This window comes from Aspergillus tanneri (genome assembly GCF_003426965.1).
Source record: "Aspergillus tanneri strain NIH1004 chromosome Unknown AapTan_3_pilon_pilon_pilon, whole genome shotgun sequence".
NCBI lineage: Eukaryota > Fungi > Ascomycota > Eurotiomycetes > Eurotiales > Aspergillaceae > Aspergillus > Aspergillus tanneri.
In genome coordinates this window covers 245,687-269,097 of record NW_022984630.1, presented here as the reverse complement: position 1 = coordinate 269,097, position 23,411 = coordinate 245,687, and the positions used below count along the sequence as shown (strand labels likewise).

Below are 23,411 nucleotides of genomic sequence, written 5' to 3'. Positions count from 1 at the left end.
TGAGGAGGATAAGTAGCTATTAAAATCCTATTAGCATAACAGTAGTTAAGAAACTTCATAGTGACATGAGATCCATGGCCATCAAGGACTAAAAGCCTGTATCCCCGGCCCGCTTTAGCGTTTGTCCTTTTATCAAAAATAGCCTGAAGCTATGCAAATCCTAGCTCATTATTGGTCCAGCTAGAAGGAGAAGAGGTAATATAAGCGTCATGCATTGCTGGATTAAAGTCTTGCAGTTAGGTATCTTGTACTTTGCCAGATACTGCTTGATATATTAAACCTGGTGGTAGAGCGGTTCCGTCGGCGCAGACACAGGCAATTGTAGTTATCCACTCTTTATTCCATCTTGCAGCGTGCCTGAAGCCTTCTTTCTCATATACTTGCTTTGAAAAGATTCTTTGCCTTTAGAGAGTATTCCGATAAGAAATCCCTTCTTATCTATATTGTACATATTCTCCGGCTGTACGTCCCATTTTTCCAGCTTAAGACGTAGATATTCAAAGTATAAGGCATACTTTGATAAGGAATTGGCTCGTTTGCGTGCGGCATCTATAGCAGTTGTATAGCGAGAAAGAAAGCTATCAGGATGACTTTGTATAAAGCGGCCAGGCCACTGAATTCCTGGCTTTTTTCCAGTAATCTTTTTGGCAAAATTCCGAAGCATTTCATGTGTAGGATACAGGCCTCTCTCTGTTAAATTATTTTTGTACTTTATAGGCTCTTTAGCCTGGCTGTTGTTAAGTACTCGCTGGTTCTTATATTGCTGTGTCTTGGAGCCTTGAATGCCGCGGTGATGCCGTGATAATGTTCCTGGGTCAACACCAAACCCTTTCGCAGTTTTTGCATAGTTAACTGATGCATCTAGGCCCGCTGATTCGATTGCTGCTAACGCTAACCCAAGAGGAGTCATATTGAATGAGATATGAAGTCGTGAAGTTGGTGGGTGCAAATTGCGGCTAGGGGCCAAATCCGGTGGCAGCCGGTAATCTACGTTATAATCCGCCCGACTTGGCGGTGCGGAGTATCTGACGACCGATTCAACTCTGAATCATTTAGGTAGTTGAACACCTCAATGAGGATATAGGGAACCACCTAGTAGGCTCAGTTAGTTGAGATACTGCGATTCCCAGTGTTTCCACTTAATGACATCTACTTCCTAATTAGGCTAGTTGGCCTGTAGCTGATAGAATTAGCTCCCTGCGCATCACTTCCCCTGAATTCCACAACAGAGATATAGGAATAGTATCGGATGGCTCTGATTCTGAAAGGTTAGCAATTTTATCTATATAAAGGACTGACTTGAATGAGTTGTCCTGCTAGGAATGATGCTCTCCATGTGCGGAGGTGTCATGATATTTCGAAGTTGTCTTCGCCCATTGCTGATGCAAATAATGACGCTGGATTAAATAAAGCTTCTGGTGTTTCCGGTGTCGGATAAGTATCCCGCTCCTTTTCTTGCTGGTTTAATTCTGCAATATCTTCCAGATAATCGATTGAGTCAAAGTGTCCAATACATGAAGAATCCTCTGCTATCTCCATTGCCAAGTTTTGAAGCTCGATATTCTCCACCATTACTCCTTTAGAGGAACCTGTCGAAATTCATCCTGCATAGTGGCTAGGGTCTTAGCCATGTCTCCAGAGAATTGTTCTTCCTTGAAAATCACATCCCTTGTCCGAATGACTTTATTCAACCTGGGTAACCAGATTCGATAGATATTAGTGGAGTTACATCCAACTAGATATCCTATCCATGCCTTTGGGTTAAATCTCTGCAGACTTTTCTCCTTTTTTCTGAGCTTCAGGAGTCATTGCAAAGGCCTTGCATCTATAAAGTTTTAGATGTGCTTGCTGAGGCTTTCTATCCTCCACCACAACACCTTCACTGTGTGCAATATAGGTATGGAACCTATCAGCTGGAGTTTTCCAATTGGCTTGATAATAAGGTGTTCGGTTAAGATAAACTGCTGCTCGTACCATTTCTGGCCATAGGAAAACAGGTAGTTTAGCACCTTCCCGCATAGCCCTAGCCAGAAGAAAGTGGAACAATTATTCTTCCTCTAAATAACAACAATTATAGCAGGATACATCTTAAAAGCAACTTTAATTTTAATTACATACATTATTTTTATAGTGGTACTCATATTGTTTTAACCAAAACATAGGAAAAGCCATAAAAAAGTACCATAATTCAAGACCAGACAACGTCTAGTGAAGCGAGAAAAGATGGTAATAACCCCATGGATATTAGTAAGTCCCTAAAGTATTTGTAATTTATACCTCCAAAGACAGATATACCTAATTAGTATTATGTTCCATACCCATCCACTGCGTTAATTTATTTAATTCGGCTTAGCCAGGCTGGCTTTTCATCCGTATTCCATAGCCACCAGAGTCCAGTAACTCGCTGTGCTTCATCGTCACATTGAACTCCAGGAGAGTCTGCCTATAGTCTTTTACAACACTTGTATCCCTGTATAGTTGTTCCAATCTTCAGAAAGAAACTGTAGGTATCTTTCCGGTAAAACTCAAGTCGCCGTCTCGAAGCACTGCGGGAGTTGAATATTAGTGCCAATTTACCTTTAAAACCTCCCGCCCCAGTCTGCAACAACACTTAGCGTGAATACGCCATTAAATCCTTGGTACTCCCCAATATATATCTTGGATCCTCCCGTTCAGCGTCAGTGGTCCGTCGATTCTCCTTCCATGGTCGCAGACAGTCCTGTAAAAGAACCTCTTCGCCAAGTCTACTCCATCTTCACCCAGGGGGTCAAGTCGATCCATGGGGTTAAATTAAACAATGCTTGGACTAAGATCTGTGCGGTAAAATCACTGGCGTCTCCAAAACTACGGCCGTTGGCCATAGTCACCACCGCGCTCTGCGTGTCGGGAAATGTCCACACCGTTGCTATGGATCCGGGCATACCTCCAGAATGCCCGATCGCCAGGAATGATTGGGATTCCACTCCTAATATATGTTTTAGATGCATCTGGTGGTTGTTCTCCCGAGAGTGGCGATTGCCACTGAAGACCCCTAGCATTGAAGAAGGGAGATCCATACGCACCCATCCCATACAATACGCCGCATCCTTGCTAAATGATGGTCTCGGCCGGTCGAGTCCAGTACCCGCGGCGTATATAATTCATTTGCTTTAGTGGGTTGTCCTGGGCGTTGGTGTGTGTGTCGAGCAAGTGCTCGGCTGGTGTAGGTGGCCTTGGGCAATCAGCAGCCTTGCGCTCGGAGTGCTTTTCTTTTCTTTCCGCAGAAAGCACTGCAATACACCAGCTGAGCATGTCATTGATAGTGCTCCGCATTCCTGTCGCGGCCAGTAACGGCGAATGATCTTCACATGGCCATAATTCGGAATCCAGGGGAATAAAGGCGCCATCATCAAGTGATGCGCATGGAACAGCGACATTGTTATCATCCGTGATGTCTGCCCTAGCCAGAATTGTTCGTCTCAACCCAAGTGGACGTAAAATTCGTTCTCGAACAAACTCTGCAAACCGTTGGCCAGTAACTCTCTCAACCACCATGGCCATAATCCCGTATGTGAAATTATTATACTCCCAGTAGCGATTAAATTTCTGTCCCTCCTTATTTGCTGTGGGCATTACATTCAGGAGCTTAACGATATCCTCCTCACTAGTAAGAATTGACCCACGTGGCCCGAAGAAGAGTGCTTCTGGAGAGGTTACACCAGTCGAGTGGCGGAGAACGTCAATAAGGTCAGCATTCTGGCCGATCTGAGGATCGCCAACTGGATTAAACTCCGGGAGATACCTCCGGATTGGATCCTGCCACTTAAGTTTCCTTTCATTGACTAAGATGCCCACAGCAGCAGAGGTGAACATTTTGGAACATGAGCCGAGTACGTAGATCGTGTCTGCATCAGCCTTGAACCTCTGCCTAGCATCTCGGTATCCAACACTCTCTCGCAATACCGCCTTGCCTTTGTGGACCACACCAAAGGAGATAGATGGAACTTGGCATAATTCCCTGACTTGGTGGATTTGTGATATTGATTCCTGGAGACGTCGAACGGGATTGTCGGGATGATTAGACTGGGCGGGCATTTGGCACGGATTCATCTATAATACCAGCTAGAAATCCTTGTGTGACAGGGTTTAAGAGTAGACGAAGTCTAATTCTGAGGTGTGATATATATTTGAAAGCAACTGTGGGTGGCGGCGTTGACAAATAGCTGTCAGCCATCTACATATAGGTATACCTTATCAGTGCCCGGGACGTGTCTGCCCAACTCGGCCGAAAGTCCGGCGTGATGTCATTCTACCTAGTCTAGTTGCATACAGTATAGTGATTATTAGTGTTATTAAAGCGATATTCTTTATCATGGTCCCTCGTGAGTCTACTGAGTGTCAATGGAGAGTATTGGCACAACAAAGTCGAGGAACAAGCTAATCAGCCCTCTGACATCTTAGTCTACCGCACAATATTTAGCAACTGTTAGAATGAGTTTACTGGCTAACAACATCCAGCCTCTGCATTTGCATTTACAAAACAGGGAAAAACCCTACAACCGCACTATTTCGCATAAAAAGGGCAAAAAACCTGTTTTAAGGCATATCTACCACACCGACACTCCCCTTTGTACCCTTTACTTAGGGAGCGCCTCTCCACCGCCGTTCGCACCACCAGCACTACCCACACCGGGAACAGGAATCATCATGGTGATTATTTAGTAAACAAGTAAATATATGTACCCTGTGCAGCTTAAGGTGGCCTGAGTTCCAACAGGGGCGTTCGCTTACTTTAGTTTCGTAGTAGAAGTACAAGACTGTTGAACAATTAGCAAAACTATAAATTATCAACTGGAAATACTTACTCGTTTGAGAAAGTGTATTCAAGTTTTTACGGAGAGGATATCTAAAATATTCGGTTAGAAGTTTTACAAAGTGAGCTGCCAGCGATATTTATCAATCCGCGAGTATCTTCATACATACTGGTGATGTAATAACCAAATTTGGCCCTCACTTTAAAAATCCGGATGCGGAAGTTTGCAGCAGAGCTAAAACACTGAACATACAAGCAATAATGGTTGTTTATAGAAACCATGGAAATGAGTTCAAGAGCTGCCGATTGCAATATACTTTCGCTCTAGAGTTGGAATTTCCACATTCATCGAGGGCCAGTGACCACAGCTTAAAATACTAACCACTGTTATATACTGGTCAACAACCGAACAACCCGCTTCCGCGTGGTACACCAGGCGTTTAAACGCTATAACCATAGCAGAAAGTCTATGACGCTTGAGCTTGCTTAGGTCTATACAATACCATGACTTCTAGTTAGTTTCAGTCCTGTAGACATTCATATCTTAACCAAATGCGGCTTTAAATTACATACGTCACCCCGAGGAGCACAACTTGACCCAGCATCAACAGGTTCATCTAGAAAGCGGAGACAATAAAGCTACCCCTAGTCGCCGTAAATTTCAGCCTCGCCAATGTAAATGGTTATTAGTTGAGTATTAAGGCGCTCATTCCTGATTAAATAACGAGATACATGCTGACACACAATATTTGTTAAAGAAAAAAGAAGGGTAAATTTAACCCCATAAGCTAATTACACTAACTAATATATGCTCATGACTTCGTTCTTCGCCGTGCGAGTAGAGGTATTTTTTACAGATTAACTTTACCGATGACGTCGGCTCGATTGTTAAATACCGGAGTCGCCTCTGCAGGAGGATGCGAGTGGGTTGACGCTCTCGAGACCGCTGTCTGCCGGGCGACTGAGAAGCAGGCAATCTGTAAAAGAGCTTGCAGAGCTGATAGTGGTTCTTCGGACGAAGAACTGGCCGCGATGTGTTCAACGGCTGAGATGCTGGAGAGGAGGGCCAAGTCCTCCGTTGACGATAATGCAACGGCATTCCCAGCGAGTACAACAAAGCACGCAAACAGCCCGCCAGAGAAAACAGCCTGCACAGTTAGAATATCAAGAGACAGAGGCTTTTTTAGGGAGGACCTTCATGTTTAAAAACATTAGCCAACCATTTGTTTCGTGCTGACCTAAAGTCTGGCTTGTATGCACTATCTTTGAGAGGGCTTGCCAGGCAGATTCAATGCAGCCCACATTACATTGTAGAGGTTGCGAGGGAGGCTCATCACGCGAAACGATACGGTAGACTATAGCTCGAAGCAATGCATGATAATATCAAGAAATACGGTTGCATCCTGGAACCCGGCATCGACAGGTGGATCGTCCAGGAGCGACTGTAACTAATTAGAATATGGCAGGCTTACATTTTCAACTACTCTCCGACCCTGCTTTAAGCTGTGGTTGGCTTGAATAAGCCCAGATAGTGACGGCTTTGGCACTCTCCGCGCGGGTTTGTGGTGATCGTCGCTGAGCAGCTGCGGAGAATAGATAGAGGTGCATGTCGCCCACAGTGACATGCAACTCTACAAATCCACCGTACAGAGACAAGTTAGTCAGCGTAGTGTACCTTATCAAGCTGGCGCTACCTACTATCCCGGCCGTCCTGGCAGGTCCTTAGGAAATAACAGCCGATCGCCACATCGTATTGATGAATCTATGGGGGTTCTACCCAAAGTAAACGCCACGCCCTTGTCCATGATATACACGTGCCAGAATATCTTCCGCTTCTTCGCGATCTCTAATCCTTCATGGTGCCGAGGCAGGCGATGCCAACCGTGATCGATGCACAACCGGGAAGCGCACGCTATTAAGGACCAGCGATCTCACTGCTCCCTGATTTCATGCAAAGTGTTGCCTTTCCAATTAACGTCGCACTGAGAAACGAGACAATGCCATGCCCCTGACCAAAAGTGCCAGATCCTGACAGTCTTCGATGCACGGATCCTGGAAGAGCTTTAGTGACTGTATGGCGCTTCGAGATTTGCTGATAAGAGCCGCGAGTGTGCCTGGATATCGGAGGCAGTGACGCTGACTTGGGAGTATTTCTGCTGATTTAGACGAAGGAATAGATAGAATAGCCCCACGTTCACGATGACCCATGCCGACAGCGCGTACTTGTTGATTGCAAAATAAATCTTCTGATATAGCTCGCCAAATTCCTGCTCTCCAATAATCCGCACGTCAATGAAAAACCGCTGCTTCTCGGTCTGCTACGGTAGTCTGCACCAGCCGGAGTAGCTTTAGTACAGATTCAAGCCGCGGAGGCGATGTGCTTTCAAGCCCGGGGTACTGAGCCTGGAATTAACGTGATAAAAGTGTACCGGGAGTAGACTTCTCGCTGTTGGCCGCTTCCTGAATCATCCGTGTCACATTCATGGTCGCAGAGAAGTTTGGGCCCATCTTGCTTAACTGCAGGTTCGCAGTGGCATCAAGGCATTTGCCACTTGTTGGGCGTGGGCGTGAAACGAAGAATCACCCCTATAACCTTTAGGCATGCCTGATATGTTTGACACATGACTAGCGACAACAGTGACAGGGGTAGAGCCCTTTGACGAGACTTGAGGCTGTTCGCTGTTTTGCACAAGCTTCTGTAGCACCTGCGAAACCTCTTGCAGTGAGCGATCCACGTTTTCCATGGCTTCATAGCGGGCGGATATGAGAACGCTCAGTCGCTTCTCCGGAACTCGACATTCGGCAATCAAACTCGGTCGTGGGGCAGCTCGAACATGGAGAACCACGGTCGCGTTTGGTCTATTGACGGCATAGTACAGCGGCCTGAATCGAGAAGTGTTGACAAATGTGTTTTTTTTGTAAAATTACAAACTGCCACAAGAAAGATAGCATTTTCTTGGCACCACTACTACAGACTATAGCCCCGCTTCTGATGTCCAAGGAAGCAAGACTTGTTACTTCAATCTAACATCGCGTTTGATAATGTCAAATAACATGGCTATACGTGGCAGGGATCACATGACTAAGGAGGTGTCGAAATGGCCCTCAACGAGCAGAACATGATAACAAGAACAAGAGTCATGACCATCATAATCATCATTATAACCAAGAAGAGGCCAACCAATTCAAATCATTCAAATAAGACTACCAACCGTACTCTATTTCCTATTAGGGACTAACTGAATATCTGACAGATAACTACATAAACAATCTGTCTCTCTTCCTCTGAAATGCGGCAAATGCGCCTGGACCAGTGGTTAAATATCAATCAGCAGCCCATAAAGTCTTATTCTTGCTCTCCCCCCGAAAATACGGCAAGAAATCTATGATGAAGCGGGTTTAGCTTTAGGTTGCACGATTAACCTTAGCTATTGCAAGGAGCATAATGAGGATTATGGCAGTTTAGATGGGTGTACTAAAATTTGCTGTCACCCTCCACATCCAGATAATGTGTACTAAGATGGTTGTCCTACGACATACAATCTCCTACAGACGTGTCGAACTATATATAATAATATTATACTATTGATATTTTCATTAAATACATTTATAATCAACTACTGCGATCTTGAAACCTTCCAACTGCTACGAAGTCTTAACCCAAACAGTCTTGCTTTCCTTTCTCGGCTGGTTATCCAGCTTAATACCTCCTATTACAAAACTGCATGTTGCAAAACCACGATAACAAATATTATAAGGTTTACAATGGCATTAACAGGAAATTGGAGGGAAATTCATATCAGGATAAACTTAAACTAAAGGAATGGCAGAAAACCGCAGCTTGGCTGGCTAAGCACATCCCCCCCAACCAGTTAAGAATACGGTTTACGTGTGAAACCAACAACTATAAAACTGCCGAGCAGATTCTGGCTCCATTTTCACAGCTTCCAAGTCTGAGAAGCTGCTGCATTAGGCTTAGCTGCTCTCCTAATTGGCAGCTGCGTCAGCTTGCCAAAGAGACAGCAGTCTACAGCACTGGTGGGAATATAATTAGCAGATTTTTATTCTATTCCCTCCCAAGGGAGCTCCAAATCAAGATATTATCTTTTTCCAACCTTGTTGCGCCGACAAATATTAGGTGGGGTCCTAGATTTGGCTTTCAGCTCGATTACATACGTTGAGGATGTGAACATGTATGGTGGGGATGTTACTGCCTATTAAGCCATTCTGCATTTTATAGTAAATGTAGATGCTGGGCCCCACCATCTGCACTATTTCTTGTTAATCAAAATATAAGGCTCATGGTATTAGAGGTGTTTTACTCTCAAAACCGATTTATCATTAAGCCTACGGAAGGAAAAAACGAACCTGTGAAAAATAGCCCTAGCACTGTGGAAGTATCCCAATTCTTTAAGAAAGTAATTCCTCTATATGCAATGCGCTATTTAAGGTTACTTGAAATTACTTTTCCTCCATTTGAGACAGACTACCTTCCTTCTACCTCTTCTGGTTATCAGAGTTGGCTATCTGCTATTTCCTATCTTTACAATCATGCCAATCTTCCCAATCTGACTCTAGTAATTCGCATGGACAATGTGAATAAAGGCTATCATCTCCCATTCCGGCCTGGTATAACTAAGAATCAGAAGACAACAGTCTACAAAATGTACGCCCGGGTTTGCCTACCACTTGTGGACCTTAAGGGTCTAAGGGACCTTTTTATTAGTCTAATATATCCAAGAGATGTTCAGGAGGGGTATATAGGAAGTGAACAATGGGATTCACAGACCATATTAATAGAAAAGTTGGAGCGGATACTGGAACAGAAGGTTATGGGCGTGGAATATAATAGCATGGCCAGAGGAAAGAGAACTATGATGGGTCTCGAGCAAGACTATGGATCAACCATTGATAAGGATATATTCGACCGAGTGGACACAGATCCATATTACTTTTAAAGCGAATTTCCAAATACATTTATTACTAGGCCAAAGTGTCCAGGTCTTGGATGCTATAATGCACTATGTCTCTAATAAAAGTGCAATTGTCTCCCAAATACTCTACCAGACTCTCTACAAGAGCATAGTTCCCTCGCTCTGGTGATTCAAGGACAGTTACATAGACCTATGAGTGCGTGATAAGCTTCCTTATTCAGATAGGTTTAGTAGAGGCAAATTAAAGAATTAAATATTATACACTCTATATATACCTTCCTGGATTCTGCGATTTTACTTCCTGTTCATGGCGTGTATGGGAACATACGACGCGATCTTGGTACTGTCTGCGCTATCTAGTGCCATGTATCCAGGTTCACTGTCTAAATCCTCAGCTCTCGATAACTGAAGCAGTTTTCCGGGCGGTTTAGGAGCTTTCTCTTTGATCAAGCCCTCAAGAAATGGCCCATCTGGGTCGTAAAGGCGTGATTCATCAAAGGTAACATCTCTTGCCTTTGCCGCTTTGTATCCAACTAGATATCCAGTTAAGGTTTTCGGAGCAACCTTATTGGTGTTTGCAAGATCCTGATTCCTTATATAGGCGTGACAACCACAGGTGCATAGATTTGCTAGGTTTGGTTGTTTTCCATAGAGCATTTCGTATAGCGTTTTCCAGTTAAGTTGTTTGGTACGTAATCTGTTGGCTATATAGGCTGCTGCTTTGAAAGCTGATGGCCAAAGATCTAGAGGTAGCCTGGAACTGACTATTAAAGTTCTTGAACTCTATATAATAACATTCCGCAGGACCGTTCTGCATAGGATGGCCCGTGGAGGAGTCTCGTGTAGAATTCCTAAAGCAACAAGGTTGTCAAATTCTCCTCCGAGTGTTTGTTCGTTGTCAGATCGGTGTTTTTAACTAGATTAGTAAAATACTTGACTACCTGTTTTACTCCACTCTTTTGAGCGTGAATATGGACAAAATGCTTATGGGTAGCCTCATCATAAAAATGCGTACACCAAAAATCTCCATTGAATGCCTCTTTCATATGAATAAGGTCAAAGTGAACTCGTTGAAATGGTTCAGTTGCTGACACTCCTGGTCGACGCGAGATTTGCTATATGCAGTAGATAAGATGCATGTTTCACATTTCTTAGTATCATAACTTGATTCAAGAAGCTCTAAGCCCTTTGTGGCTTGCGGTAAGTGCTGAATTGCTTCATAATTAAGGTGTCCCATTCGGTAATGCCAAGTTTCTGCATCTCCGGTCAAGATCAATGGTTTTTCTGACTTCTTAACTGCATAGACATCTTTTGTCTTGTTTGTCGTCGGCTTTCCGCTTTCGATAATCCAAAGACCTTGCACAAGTTTCATTTGAAATAGCTCTCGGCCATTCCTCAGCATTCGATCGTTTGCAAAATCCCATATAAGACTTGCTTCTTTTGCTTTGCTCGCAGACATAATATTGGTGTAGAAACTAGGCACATATACCATCTCCTGCAGAGTTAAGTCGACATTTCCATAGGTAGATTCCGTCTACTTTCGCTTCAAAGTACCCGTCTCACCAGATTTTCTCCGGCAAAATGTTCAATGTCGTTTTCCCCATGGGTAATAACCCAGTATTCCGTGGATAGCTTGCTCTCACAATGTCCCTTGAACTTGATCTGTATATGACCAACCTTGTTAACCCATTTTTTAGACCAAATTATACAGATCTGCATGAACATGTTTATGATTGTTAGAGGTCGTTCCGTGTCAATATTGACTCACAAGGGGGGGAAGAAAGAAAGAAAGAAAGAAGAGAAAAGAAAGGGAAAGAAAAGGCTTACCCTGTCAGGATCCTCGTGCTTACACCGTTTCAAACCATGATTTTCCTCCAGCACCCCCAAATAGTCTTGGGGAGTATAGTTAGTAGTATCGTCTGGCTCGACACCGGGCGGAAATTCATCTCCCTTTTGCAGCTTGCCTTCCAGACGCAAATAAGCCCAGTTCGAACACAGAAAAAGATTTTCTTCCTTAGTTATCGTATACAACTTTCCAATCAAGTGAGAGGTGACCGTCAAAGTGCTCCTCAATGCGATCTTTTTCGGACTCCTTTAGCGCAGGAATGTTTGTGGTGAGAGGCGTTTCAGGCGGATCAAGGACATTGTCACTGGTCTCTATCAGCTTGGATTCTTGTCTGGCTAAATTGCAAGAAGGCGCTACGAAACATAGGACATCTTTTCCCGTGAAATGTGGCTCGCGTGATAGTTAAAACGGGGTGGCAGCGTCTTCGGTTCTCGAACGGAGAGCGGTGCTGGGAGATCCATGTATGGAGGGAGCGGGCGTGATGCTCTCTGTTTTTATAGAGCTCCAGAGCTACGTAGCAGGAGGACAAATGTCTATCATTTGCCTGTTGAAGGGTGGGTGGCCAGGGATTGTACACCCTCCAGGGGAAATAACAACTATTCTCGACCAGTTTCTATCCCGGTATGATACGTACCGAATGGTAAGGTAAAGCAGGAATCAGCCGGCCCTCATTAGAACAAATTGCCGGGACCAAAGGCAGGTGCAGTTGTTTCCTACCGTTCAGCAAGGTGCGTCGTTAGCTGGCGGGCTGACGGGATAGTATAAGCGACTTACTTGCATCTACTTGGGCAGTGTCGTATGGCCACGGAGGCCACGGAAGGAAATCATTCGCTGCAGAACGAGCCCTACCGAGCAAAAAACTACGGACGCCAAGACCATTGCCTTTCTCGTTCTAGTAGGTGAGCAGTGCCGCCCTGAAGTCGCGCGACCGGGGTGAGCGGGGTGAGTGGAGGGGGTGAGTGGGTGAGCGCTAGGGGTGACCGTCGCGCGACTGGGTGATCAGCCAAGGCGCCGTCCATCGTGTCACAGCTAGTTTCAGATTCCCCACAAAAGACAAAGTATAGCAGTATAGATGTTTCATTGGTCTATAGAAAACAGGCTTCTTATTGGTCAGGTTTAACGGCCGATTTCCTACATGCTGCTTTAAAGACGACGGTCACGTGAATATTTGATTCCGGGAAAGTCCCAAGCCATGATGTGGTCTTTTCTTGTTTCATACTTGCTTTGACGAAAGTGCAGGTCAGGTTAATAATGGTTTATTGTTCCTAATATAATGAACCAACAATCCAAAACAGAAATCATCAGTTAGAACAAAACCAATCGGTGATGCTTAACATGCAAAGCTTCGGGATTACCGTGTTCAGTCACTTCTCTTGAGTCAATTAGACGCTGGAGGCAAGTGCTTTATTTAGACGCTCAGCTTTTCTAACGTTAAGATGCCCTCGATGATTTATCCCTAGACCACGTAACGGCGTTGCTCGCTCTTCCCGCTTCCCGTGTCTTACGCTCCGCTGGTAAAAACGGAACTCTTGAGAGACCTATCGGGACTTTGCTTTGATTATATACAAACAAGCAACGTGCAGTATTTATATAACAACTACAGTTGATTCTGTCTTCATAGATGTGTATTCCATCCATGACAATCAGCTTAAACCATAATAAGTGAATACTACTAATGGGTATATACCATGTCATATCATACCAAAATCAAGCCTCTCTCTTCCCAGCCATTGCCCCGTAGTCAAAGCAAATGTAATCCACCTCAGTTGCTGCACCAGCTCTTCATGCTTGGGAATCATTTCGAAAAGCATTTCAAGTAACATATCAGTATACTATGGCGCTTCGAACCTCCGTGCTTTCAGCGACGCGATTTCAAATCCATCAGGGTATATCCCAGCATCACCCCAGTCAATAAGCCAAACTTTGCCATCAGGGCCCAAGATTAAATTACGGGGTGAGATATCTAAGTGAGTGAGAACTAGTTTGTCAAAATGAAACGGTGGAACAGTTTCGGGTGCCTGGTGGAATTTCTGAGAGATTTCAAGTCGACGGTTGAACCAAGCTTCAAGGTGCTTTTTCGAATTAAATGGCCCGGCTCCTATGTCCGTAAACCAGTAACCACGGGCCACGCAGCCTTTACAGTCCACTGGGCCGGGCTGCTGCTGCTGCTCCTGGGATAGCGCAATAGACCGTAGAGCATTAATCATTGAAGCGACTTGAGAGACAACATCCACACGTGCTGCCTGACTCAAGTCACCCCAGCATTGCTCGATTGATGTGCCGTCGACGAAATCCATGAGGATTAGGCATTTGCAGCCAGAAAAGACATTTTCCGTTTCGACGTTGAGAACTCTGTGAACCCTGGGCACTGGGATTGTCTTCGATCCCTCTCGCTCCCTCGCCCCAGCAACAAGCCTTAGGATATTGGCCTCACAAGGTCGTGCACCAGTCCCACCTTTGAGGATCAGTGTGCGTGACAGGCGCACAATACGTGTTCCTTCGTAGGAATGTAGAACCGGCGCGGTATCGAAGAGTGCAGTAAGAACTTCATCGGAAACCTGAGAAACATCACAGCCCTCGAGAGGGTAATCTTAGGCTCTGCACCTTCTCCATTTGCAGGCTGGGAGAATGCTTTGTGTTAGCTGGATCACTCCAGTAGAAGGGGTGAATAGCATCCTACTTCAGGAATGTCGGGGTCTTCCATATTGGCAATTCCACGACGGGTGTACAGAATATCGTAGAACTAAGCGCCAACTTCTCTAATAGTGTTTCAAGCCTGGGAAGGTGATTAGGCTGGGGTTATCTTTCTGGGCCAGATCTCGGTGCAAACACAACAAACAGAGGTATATGAGGGCTATGTAATATCCTGCCTTTATCCACGTTTTCCAGGGAGCCATTTCAGATTCGGAAGCCTAGCGACATTGCTCTTGTAACACCCGGCACATTTTGAGGAGGATTCACGGCCTCTGGAGCAGGAAAATATAGGACATTTATCGAGAGCCCAAACAGAGGAGATTATCTTTTGAAACAGCGGCAAGATGGCAGTAAAAAAAGCTTTCAGTCCGGACAATGCCTCAACTCAGCTCGGATAGGATGAGACTAGGCAGCAGGCAGGTATAAGCCCAGACAGCCGATCGGTGTGTGGTTGGCAACCAGAAGCGTCCTATACTGGGAGATCTGCACACCTCAAGCAGCTCGACTGTCGTGGCTCTTGTGATCCCTCTGGGTTCATCCCTAAATAAGCACCTGCACATCAGCTCATGCAGCGTCGAGCTCTCCCAGCAAATTGTACGTTCGTGGGCAACGACCTTGCAGCGGTCAACGCGAAGGAGGAATGGGGATAATGGGTAGCTTTGTTGAGAAGCAATTGTTCAGCCGAGAAACATGGAAAGGAGATCGCCGACTGGTACAGAGGGAAAATAAGATCTATGGCGCCCAATTCCACCCCATTCACGGGTTCTAGATCACTTGTGGCGCTTGCTCCCTCCGGACGGCCTACAACCCATAGCAAGATCATCACACTAAGTCTGTTTTCCTGTCGCTAATTTCCCCGCTATCTTGTTCTCGTCTCAGTGTTTCCCTCCAGGTTAGATTTGAAGGCTTGAGGAACGACCCCTGCAGATTTGGGATCTTCGTCTTCCTTTTCCTATCGTGGAATTTCACTCCGATAAAAGATGGCCTGGTACACGCCTGAATACTAGTTTCAGTCGATGTCTCATATTTCACCCCATCGAACTTGGCTTCTGCTGATCTGATATTTTTTTTATTTTTTTTATTTTTCCGGGGGGTTCCTTTATTTTGGAAACGCTACGCTGCCTTAGTTGTTGACTTCTATTTAGTGTAAACCCCAGTCTCGACACCTCTCCTTGACCGCATTATGGCCACCGCAGTGCCTTACCTGGCCAGCCCCAGTGAATCTCTACAAGGAAATCTAATCAATAAACGAAAGCTACGCTTAGCCTGTGAACCCTGTCACAACTGCAAAGTAAAATGTTCTGGTGGCTCCCCGTGCTCCCGCTGTTCATCCAAGGGGCTATCTTGTCGCCACGGCTACCAGAATAGAGCAGGCAAACTGAAAGGGAGCAATAATCAAAAAACTTTGAAGAAAACGCGTCAGATGCGGGTGCAGCGGTTAAAACATCATATTGGAGGGCAAGGGGGAGGCGATGGAGGCACCGTGTTTGAGCCGGCAACCTTCTAGCAAGCCCAGCGCCTTTGTTCCACCATTTCAAAGCAGTAAGTGATCTGTAAGAAAGCATGTTGTTGGTATCAACAATATCCGCAAATTAATCATGATTTATCAGGCACTCTCCCGGCCGACAACCCTCAATATTAGCAGCGGATTCTCAAGTGGGGGAATCTCCAACGAAGCCCTTACATCCCAGCAGAATCTGGATGCTTGGAGGACCGATTCAAATCCAACTACAGATATCACTCATGGGAGGCGGTCTGTCAGTCAGGGAGCCTTTTCAGGTCCACAATCATTGGCACAGAAAGGCAATTTCTTCGGCCAATTGAACAGTCCAACCTCTTCTGCAACAGTGGACCTACCATCACCTATTCTCAATATGAGGAGCCCGCAGCTTTTGCACCTGCGTTCCGAACCAAGTGGCTAATATCTCCATGCTTTACCAGCTTACCTCCTGCGAAGACTTTGACCGATTTGACTTGGCCACCAAGTCCATCACAGCCGCGCTAGACACATGCAATCGATTCATCGGGTGTTACGTGCGACAAATCCGTCCCAGAAATTCTCCTCACCCTTTCGGCCATTGAACTTACCTTCGGCGTACTGGGGCAATTCACCATAGGCAATGGAGGGCAGCAGCCCCCCGAGCAACAACATCTCTTTCTGTGCTGTCTGGGTGACTACAGAGTCAGCCAGGGACATGGGCGAACAATCCAAAATTTTCTGTTCAAGAGGACTTTCACGAAGAGCCAGCAGATTCTGGACTTTTTGTTTAGCTTCGTCAATGGGCGAATGCGTTTTCTGTGCGAGACTGGGCAATATGGACAATGGGGAATGAGAAACTGTCCACAGTCAACCCCAGGAAGTCCTTCCACCGTTGATCGAGACTATATTGTCCAATGCATCGTACGCAAGAGGGAAGCATTAGAGATTTTGATGACAAGGGCCGTCGTCTAAAAACAGCAATCGTGATGCCCTTTGACTGAGGCCCTCCTCTAGAACTGTAAGGCTGGCAGGGAAGTCTCAGTTAAGAGTTGGGTTGCTTTCGTCAGTTAAGAGGGGAAAAGAAAAGAGTCATCGCCGATTCCAATATGCTGTTGACGGCCTTCTATTTAGGGACCCAATGCTGCGAGATAGACCTCCTACAGCAGACCTCTTGTAATGCCTCTATCTCCTGTTCTGAGTATGACTAGAGTGGGCTTTTGAGTTCCATCCAGCCTGTTATAAATACGCAATACGTAATTTTTGTTTTTAACAGGTCGGAGTAGATTGGGAACATCTTGAGGAATCTTTTAGTCGGAGAATCACGACGATTAATTGAAGACTCTCATCGACGCGAAATTCGATTGTAATCTACATTGCGTCGAGCATTGTAAGGATATTCTAGCCGTCCTTAAACACTGAGTCACTCTCTCCTGCCCACCACATCTACTAAATTATATGATGGGAAATTCATTATTGTACAGAATCATTAGCTCTATTACTTGTTTGACATAAAATACTGACGTGTCCTTGAGTCGAGAGGGGTTCATGAGTTGCCCAAGTCCTCATGAAGCAATGGGTAAGTTAGTATGTATATACAGTAAAGGACTAGAGATAACCCCTGCTTTCTTAAATATTGATACGTTTTCGACCTAACTCGTTGATCTCTCTATTCTATCGAAAGTTAGGAACAAGACACATGTACTCGTATGAAGTAACTTGGCATCTATCACATGCTGTGCCTATTTCCTCTCTATCCTCCCAAGATTGAGACCAAACCCTGAGGCGGTCCATAGTTCAAGTTTCACACACTGAAGGAGTGGTTGTCGCATATTCTCATATTACCCGATGGTCTCAATAAATGCAAAACTCAAAGCTGCCGAATAACCCCGGCAAGGTTTGTCATGTCCCCCAAGAAGAAGTCATTTTCTCCTTTGACAACCTCCATGTCTTCATTGATGTCGTCAGTCCACCTGTGGACATATACGGTTTTCATCCCAGCTTTCTTCGCACCACGAGTATCATAAGCATGCGCAGCAACAAGCACTGTTTCCTCTGGCTTCACATTTACCAATCGCAACACCTCGCGGTAGCTGTCTGGAGCAGGCTTGTAGACGCCAAGTAGCTGACTAGAGAACAGCATATCGAAGGATAGACCCGATGATTTGCAGAGATCGAGTTGCAGTCGTGTGGTTCCATTCGCATGGACAAATACTTCATAACCGCTTGCTTTCAGCTGCTCAATTGCCTGGGCAACATCGGGCCATGCTGGCATCGAGTGCCATGCAGCTATACATCGTTCCTTTGTCTCTTTATCAAAGAGACGTTTGTGGGCTGGACGCGTCTCTACTAACGCACTGAGGGTCTTTCCAAGAGTGACTTCGATGTCCTCGACAGGCTCATTGGCAGCGATACGTGCAGCATTAGCAGCGAAGTAGTCGTGGCGCCATTTGAGAGCGATATCCGATCTTTCACTTTCCGAAATGGATTGTGGTAATGCTTTGATGGTCCCGCTGTGCCAATCTAGGCATGTGCCCATAAAGTCAAAGAAGACTGCTTTGATGTTTGTGGTCGTCATTGCTTATGGTACGGAGCTTTGACTTCAAAAGGACTTGAATTAATCAGTTCGATATCCCGGACTTACATATTCACACGGCTGACTGGTTTTGGCTCACCTTGTACCCTGCTGACAAATGTGCACATGCCACCCTTTCCGAAAAGTTATTGACAGCTGCTAAAAACGAAGCGGTCACCACCGTTGCGGGAGTTTTCTTATTGGCTGCTAATGGAGATATACCAGGCGGGAGAATGTGAAATAAAAGCCGGCGTGATAAGTTAGGACTAGATATTTTGCGGCCCCAATGTTCAATTTATAAGTTGCCGGCCAATTACCCATTATTCAGCATCTGATCGGTCCGACTTTGCTCCTTTTTTGTTTTTTTACCTTTTATCCAGATCTCCCAGATAGATTCAGGTAGTTAGAGACCTAAGAGCCCTTATCCTTTTCAATCCAGATCTATATTCTTATGTGATCGGTTATACTAGCTGATGAAGTAATGATCTGCATCTTATGTGGTTGCCTAACGTGCCCCTGTGTACTTCAACCCTCTTCATGTATTCTAGGTGCGAGAGTCAACCATCCAAGGAAGTATGGTAGTTATCGTGGTCTAGGATATTAATGATACATCGTTCCCTATATTAGGCAATTGGTTGCGTGAAGCTGTTCGATGAGCTTACTGCCTTCTTCCCCCCTGAGTCACATCAGTACTAGCTTATACGTGTATTCAGCTGACCAACATAAGTTATTATCTCACTCAGGGAGACGAATACTAAGGCTGCTTGGCAGGAACAGGCGTGGTGGATATCCAGCTGTAGCCGGCGCTAGTGCCGGGCATTCATTTTCGGGGTCAATTTCGCGCTCCATTTCTAGTTGTAAAATGAATTCACGGCTTCCGCCTGCTTCGCTTGGAAGCTCCTTCAGCCCCGCGACAACTCGCTCAGCTCGCCACCTCTAGCGGCCCTAGTGATAGTTTCGAGTCATTGTTGACGTTGCATAGGTTCAATAAATATATATAGCCGTCTCCCACAATGTCGCAGTCCGCCCAACCACAGGCGAACGACCCATATAAGCCATATAATCAATTCATCCTCTTCGGCGACTCCATCACGGAGATGTCGAGTATCCAAGACACTGGGTTTGGTTTGCATGGCGCCTTGCAAGACGGTTAGTTTACTTCGCACATTGCCCTGCCTAAAGATTTACTTTGCTCCCCTCTCATCGTGAGCTTTGCTCCGTGCCATACACTGATGTTGATAGCCTATCGTCGGCGCCTCGACATAATCAACCGGGGACTTAGGTGTGTGTGCAAGTACTAGACAACAGCTATATGATTCCTTCGTTCCCTGCCTAATATGGCTATCTAGCGGCTACAACACAGCCCAGGCTATCAAAGTATTCCTCCAATTTTTTCCCACGACAGAACAAGGGACTGTTCGATTTATGGTACAGTCCATGCAATGCAACTATATCCCTCCTCCACAGAAACAAACAACTAATCCCACAAGGCCATCTTGTTTGGTGCCAATGACGCATGTCTACCTGGACACCCGCAACATGTTCCCCTAGGCAAATACAAAGAGAATCTAAAACGTATTATTCAACACCCTGCCACGATCTCCCAGAGCAGCAAAATACTTATCCCCTTGTGCCACGAAGAAGGAATCCAGGGATTTCCTCTTTGGAGTCGAAAAGCCCGTCCAGGTCCTTGTCGAACCCCTCAATAGTTATTCTAGTCTCAATTTCATGCATCTCACTATACAGTACATCCGGCTTCACGATATTAAGATCGAACAGTCTCAGCCTAGATTGATATCCAATCTTCAACAGATCCTGAAATCCTTTAGTTACAAGGAACGCGTGTTTCGTACCCTTACGTTCAAGAAAGGCATTTGTGGGGACAGTAGTGTCCATCCGAATAAACTCGATGTCTCTTTTAGGTAGAAGGCTTCCACAGGGGAGCTCCTTGCTGTAAAAGTGTGACAGGATTCGTCGAATGCCTACTATATTAGTAGTCTTGCATCTTACTAAGCCTTTTATAATAATTACCTTCGGGTGGTGCATCTTGGTAATTGGATGGGTCTACTGAAAGCAGTTTGAGGATAATGTCTAACTGCCCAGGGAGACTGGCCCAGATGTCAGTAAATGTACCTCCACGATCTTGGGACATAGATGCTGATTAGTGTCAAATCGTCTAAGGCTATAGGCACATACTAACCAATTACGATTTTGATGTCACCTCCGTAGAGTGCTCGCAGGAGCTTCCACACTTTGCCTTTTACTGTATACCCATCTGGCATAGCTGCATAGACTTCTTCGTCTAATAGAGCATGCAGAAAAGCATTGTGGCGTCATTCTGGGTTGTGTCAAGGTCGAATGCTGCAACTAGGACCATTATATTCCTAAAGGTCGCGCAGCGAGTGTTGTAGCTCTTTTCTCCTCTATTGAGATTGCTTGAAGATCTGCTCTCACACAGATACGTGCTTTCGCTTTCACGAAGTGTCCATTTTCGTTGACTTTGTAGGTAACGACCCACGTTAATGGAATCATTCTTGCTTTTGTTTCCAGCCGTTCGACTACTCTAACAGTGCCTCTATTTATAATAGCATTGTATTATTTTAAGCATGCAGCTATAAATTCATGCCTTAGATGATGTTTGAGCATTTCATTCCATGTACGTGGCGGAGCAGGTAGATCATCTCGGTATATTTGTTTTTGTTGTGCTTGAGAACACAATCCTATTGCAAATGCACTTAGCAAGCTGTCTGGCTCTTCGTCTTCAAGATAAGTAGCATATGACTGATAATCCTCATCTATTCTCTTTCTTCTTGATCATGTGCCTTCAATAATGTTGCTTGTATCAACTACTCGTCTAGGTCGTCTGCCTCGGGCACGTTCAGAGGAGTTTTCGACCCCCGAGCTTGCGAGCTCTTCATGTTCCGCTTGATTCAGTGATTCTAGAATTCGACTAGGTGAGTCGTCCCGATAACTTTGAGTTTGAACTCTTGATTGAAGTATTGGAGTTGGTCCAGGTGTAGGTAGTAGAGGTGGTGGAGGAGTTGTTTCATGGCCAGGAGTCACCGGACTCTGTAGTCTTCTGGGATTCCTGTAGAGCTGCCTCTATCTCTTCATCCTCGTTTTCAGAATAATATTTGTATATGAATTTTGCTAACTCTTCGCATCCTTCATATGTTCTATGGAGCTATCTATTTCGTCAAGATTCGCTTAGGGTCCATAAAATCTACCTGTGCAGCACGAAACTGATAATTCGTCTTATATGATCCGAAACCTAACCTTTATTACTAGTGTTATAGTCTGCGAAAGAAGGTTAAGATTAATGAAGAATACTAAGTGTATGGATGTAAGGAAAGGAAAAGGAGGACAGTAGAGGTCGATAACGTAGACAGTAGGAAATAATCTCTCAATTTTAAGATCACCGAATTCGGTAATTTTAAAAGACTTAGGGCTGTACCTAGCAGAGTCATAATTGTTCAGCGTCTCTGTATATTGACACAAATGTAGTAAATAGAACAACACAACCCCTTATCTATCCAGAATTAGGAACCCAATATGTTCCATTGTTTTCTTACTATAGGGAGTCCTATGCTATTTCCTAGTAAGGCTTAACGGTGTCTATGTTATAATAGCTTATTTTCTGTCAACCATAAAATACGCATATTCGCAAGTACCGATCCTCCATAGAAAATTAGGTCTCTGATTCAACTAAACTATCAAAACGTCTCACATTTATAGAGGCGAGATAAACAAACGAAGAATGTAAACTAACTAATGTCATCCCGGGGGATAACTAAGACTATAGTGCCTGACGAATATGGTTACAACACGTAGGCACTCTGAAGACAACATGATCCCATAACATACGATCCCACGGCAGTGCGCTGGAAGACCTTGGTAGACACTAGGTTAAATAGCGGTCTGCTACTTAAGGTGGCAGACAAGAGGGAAGGATACTTCAAGAAATAGCTTAAGCAATACACTCCTTCGCAAGACCCAAGAGAATTCCCTAAGTCCTCTCCAGAGCCTGCCATCTAAGGCTGCCCCCCCGGGTTCCCATATTCGACTGTCCCTACAGCTTATAGCGCTACACAATCTCGCCTGGTCCCCCACCTAACCGGCCGTGTGATGAGCGGTATTGCACCAATATAGAAAATATAGATGGCCATCTGATGATGTTGTATCATTAACATTTGACCGAGAAAGATGTTGAATAATCAATATTACCGTAGTTAACTTAGTTACAAAAGTATTAATATTCCTTCATATCCCATCCTATGTATTTCCCATTGAGCAGACCTTTAATTACCTCCACAACATTGTACTTAGCAGTCGTCTTCGCTTGTAGAAACTTTTCCGCCCCAGCCCTTGATAGCATAATGGGTTTCCTCCAGTTAACGGCCTCCTCTTCTTGCGCCTTTGGGTTTAGCCCAGGGTGATGACTACAGCAAGATATCTGTAGCTTACAAGGCTCTTCTTTTAATCTTCCTGAACTATTTTAATTCTAACTACAACTAGGTCCAAGTCATTGCAGACGGCGTCAGTAGTCAATTCTACCCTGAATCTGGTGTTTGCAACCCATTTGGTGTCTGGTAAATATATAGCTAGGATTAGAATCTTGCTCTTAAGATAACAATTAAGCAGGCAGGCAGACTATGTAAAGCACACAGCAAGATGTAGTTTCTACACGTATGTTATTAATAAAAATAACAAGACTAATACTAACATATAGTATAGATACGACGGTTGCAATGCGGAGATTGCCGATTTTGAACCAGGCACCCACAGGTTCTATCCTCCTGAGGATATTGAAAGTTTAGTGTGTGATACGATGAATTGAATCGAATTGGCGATTGCGATATGTGAAGTCTGGAACCAAGCACAATCTGCCCTTTCATTCAGACGGAGGGATATGATCTGCAGTGTTGTCTCCTTGGTATGGTTTTTTGCACCATGTTAGGTTTTCCCATACTGCAATGCAAGTGCAGCGGAGCAATAATATTTGATCCTGGTTTGAATCAGAAAATTCGATTTCTTGGTATCCCTCTTCCTAGAGTAATTTGGTATCGAATCTCTGTATAAACCCCTGAAACATA

At 44.9% G+C, this 23,411-nt stretch overlaps 6 protein-coding genes across 6 annotated transcripts; all 6 read right to left on the bottom strand.

Moving 5' to 3' along the window:
- Window positions 1-3,090: 3,090 nt before the first annotated feature.
- On the bottom strand, window positions 3,091-4,074 carry ATNIH1004_003889 (serine hydrolase domain-containing protein; the record flags this gene model as incomplete). The annotated part of the gene is made up of 1 exon (XM_033568561.1): window positions 3,091-4,074. The coding sequence occupies one exon, from the start codon at window positions 4,072-4,074 to the stop codon at window positions 3,091-3,093; it is 984 nt and encodes a 327-aa protein (XP_033427367.1).
- Window positions 4,075-5,643: 1,569 nt separating this feature from the next.
- ATNIH1004_003888 (uncharacterized protein) lies at window positions 5,644-5,992 on the bottom strand (the record flags this gene model as incomplete). Its single annotated transcript, XM_033568560.1, has 2 exons — window positions 5,644-5,940; window positions 5,987-5,992. The coding sequence occupies 2 exons, from the start codon at window positions 5,990-5,992 to the stop codon at window positions 5,644-5,646; spliced, it is 303 nt and encodes a 100-aa protein (XP_033427366.1).
- An 863-nt stretch (window positions 5,993-6,855) lies between these two features.
- On the bottom strand, window positions 6,856-10,383 carry ATNIH1004_003887 (uncharacterized protein; the record flags this gene model as incomplete). Its single annotated transcript, XM_033568559.1, has 4 exons — window positions 6,856-7,110; window positions 7,191-7,309; window positions 7,377-7,675; window positions 10,055-10,383. 4 exons carry the CDS (start codon window positions 10,381-10,383, stop codon window positions 6,856-6,858), a joined length of 1,002 nt encoding a protein of 333 aa, XP_033427365.1.
- A 3,021-nt stretch (window positions 10,384-13,404) lies between these two features.
- On the bottom strand, window positions 13,405-14,276 carry ATNIH1004_003886 (uncharacterized protein; the record flags this gene model as incomplete). Its single annotated transcript, XM_033568558.1, has 3 exons — window positions 13,405-14,130; window positions 14,177-14,203; window positions 14,253-14,276. 3 exons carry the CDS (start codon window positions 14,274-14,276, stop codon window positions 13,405-13,407), a joined length of 777 nt encoding a protein of 258 aa, XP_033427364.1.
- Window positions 14,277-17,613: 3,337 nt separating this feature from the next.
- ATNIH1004_003885 (uncharacterized protein) lies at window positions 17,614-18,321 on the bottom strand (the record flags this gene model as incomplete). Its single annotated transcript, XM_033568557.1, has 1 exon — window positions 17,614-18,321. One exon carries the CDS (start codon window positions 18,319-18,321, stop codon window positions 17,614-17,616), a length of 708 nt encoding a protein of 235 aa, XP_033427363.1.
- A 1,617-nt stretch (window positions 18,322-19,938) lies between these two features.
- Window positions 19,939-20,600, bottom strand: ATNIH1004_003884 (uncharacterized protein; the record flags this gene model as incomplete). The annotated part of the gene is made up of 3 exons (XM_033568556.1): window positions 19,939-20,300; window positions 20,350-20,460; window positions 20,519-20,600. The coding sequence occupies 3 exons, from the start codon at window positions 20,598-20,600 to the stop codon at window positions 19,939-19,941; spliced, it is 555 nt and encodes a 184-aa protein (XP_033427362.1).
- Window positions 20,601-23,411: the final 2,811 nt, after the last annotated feature.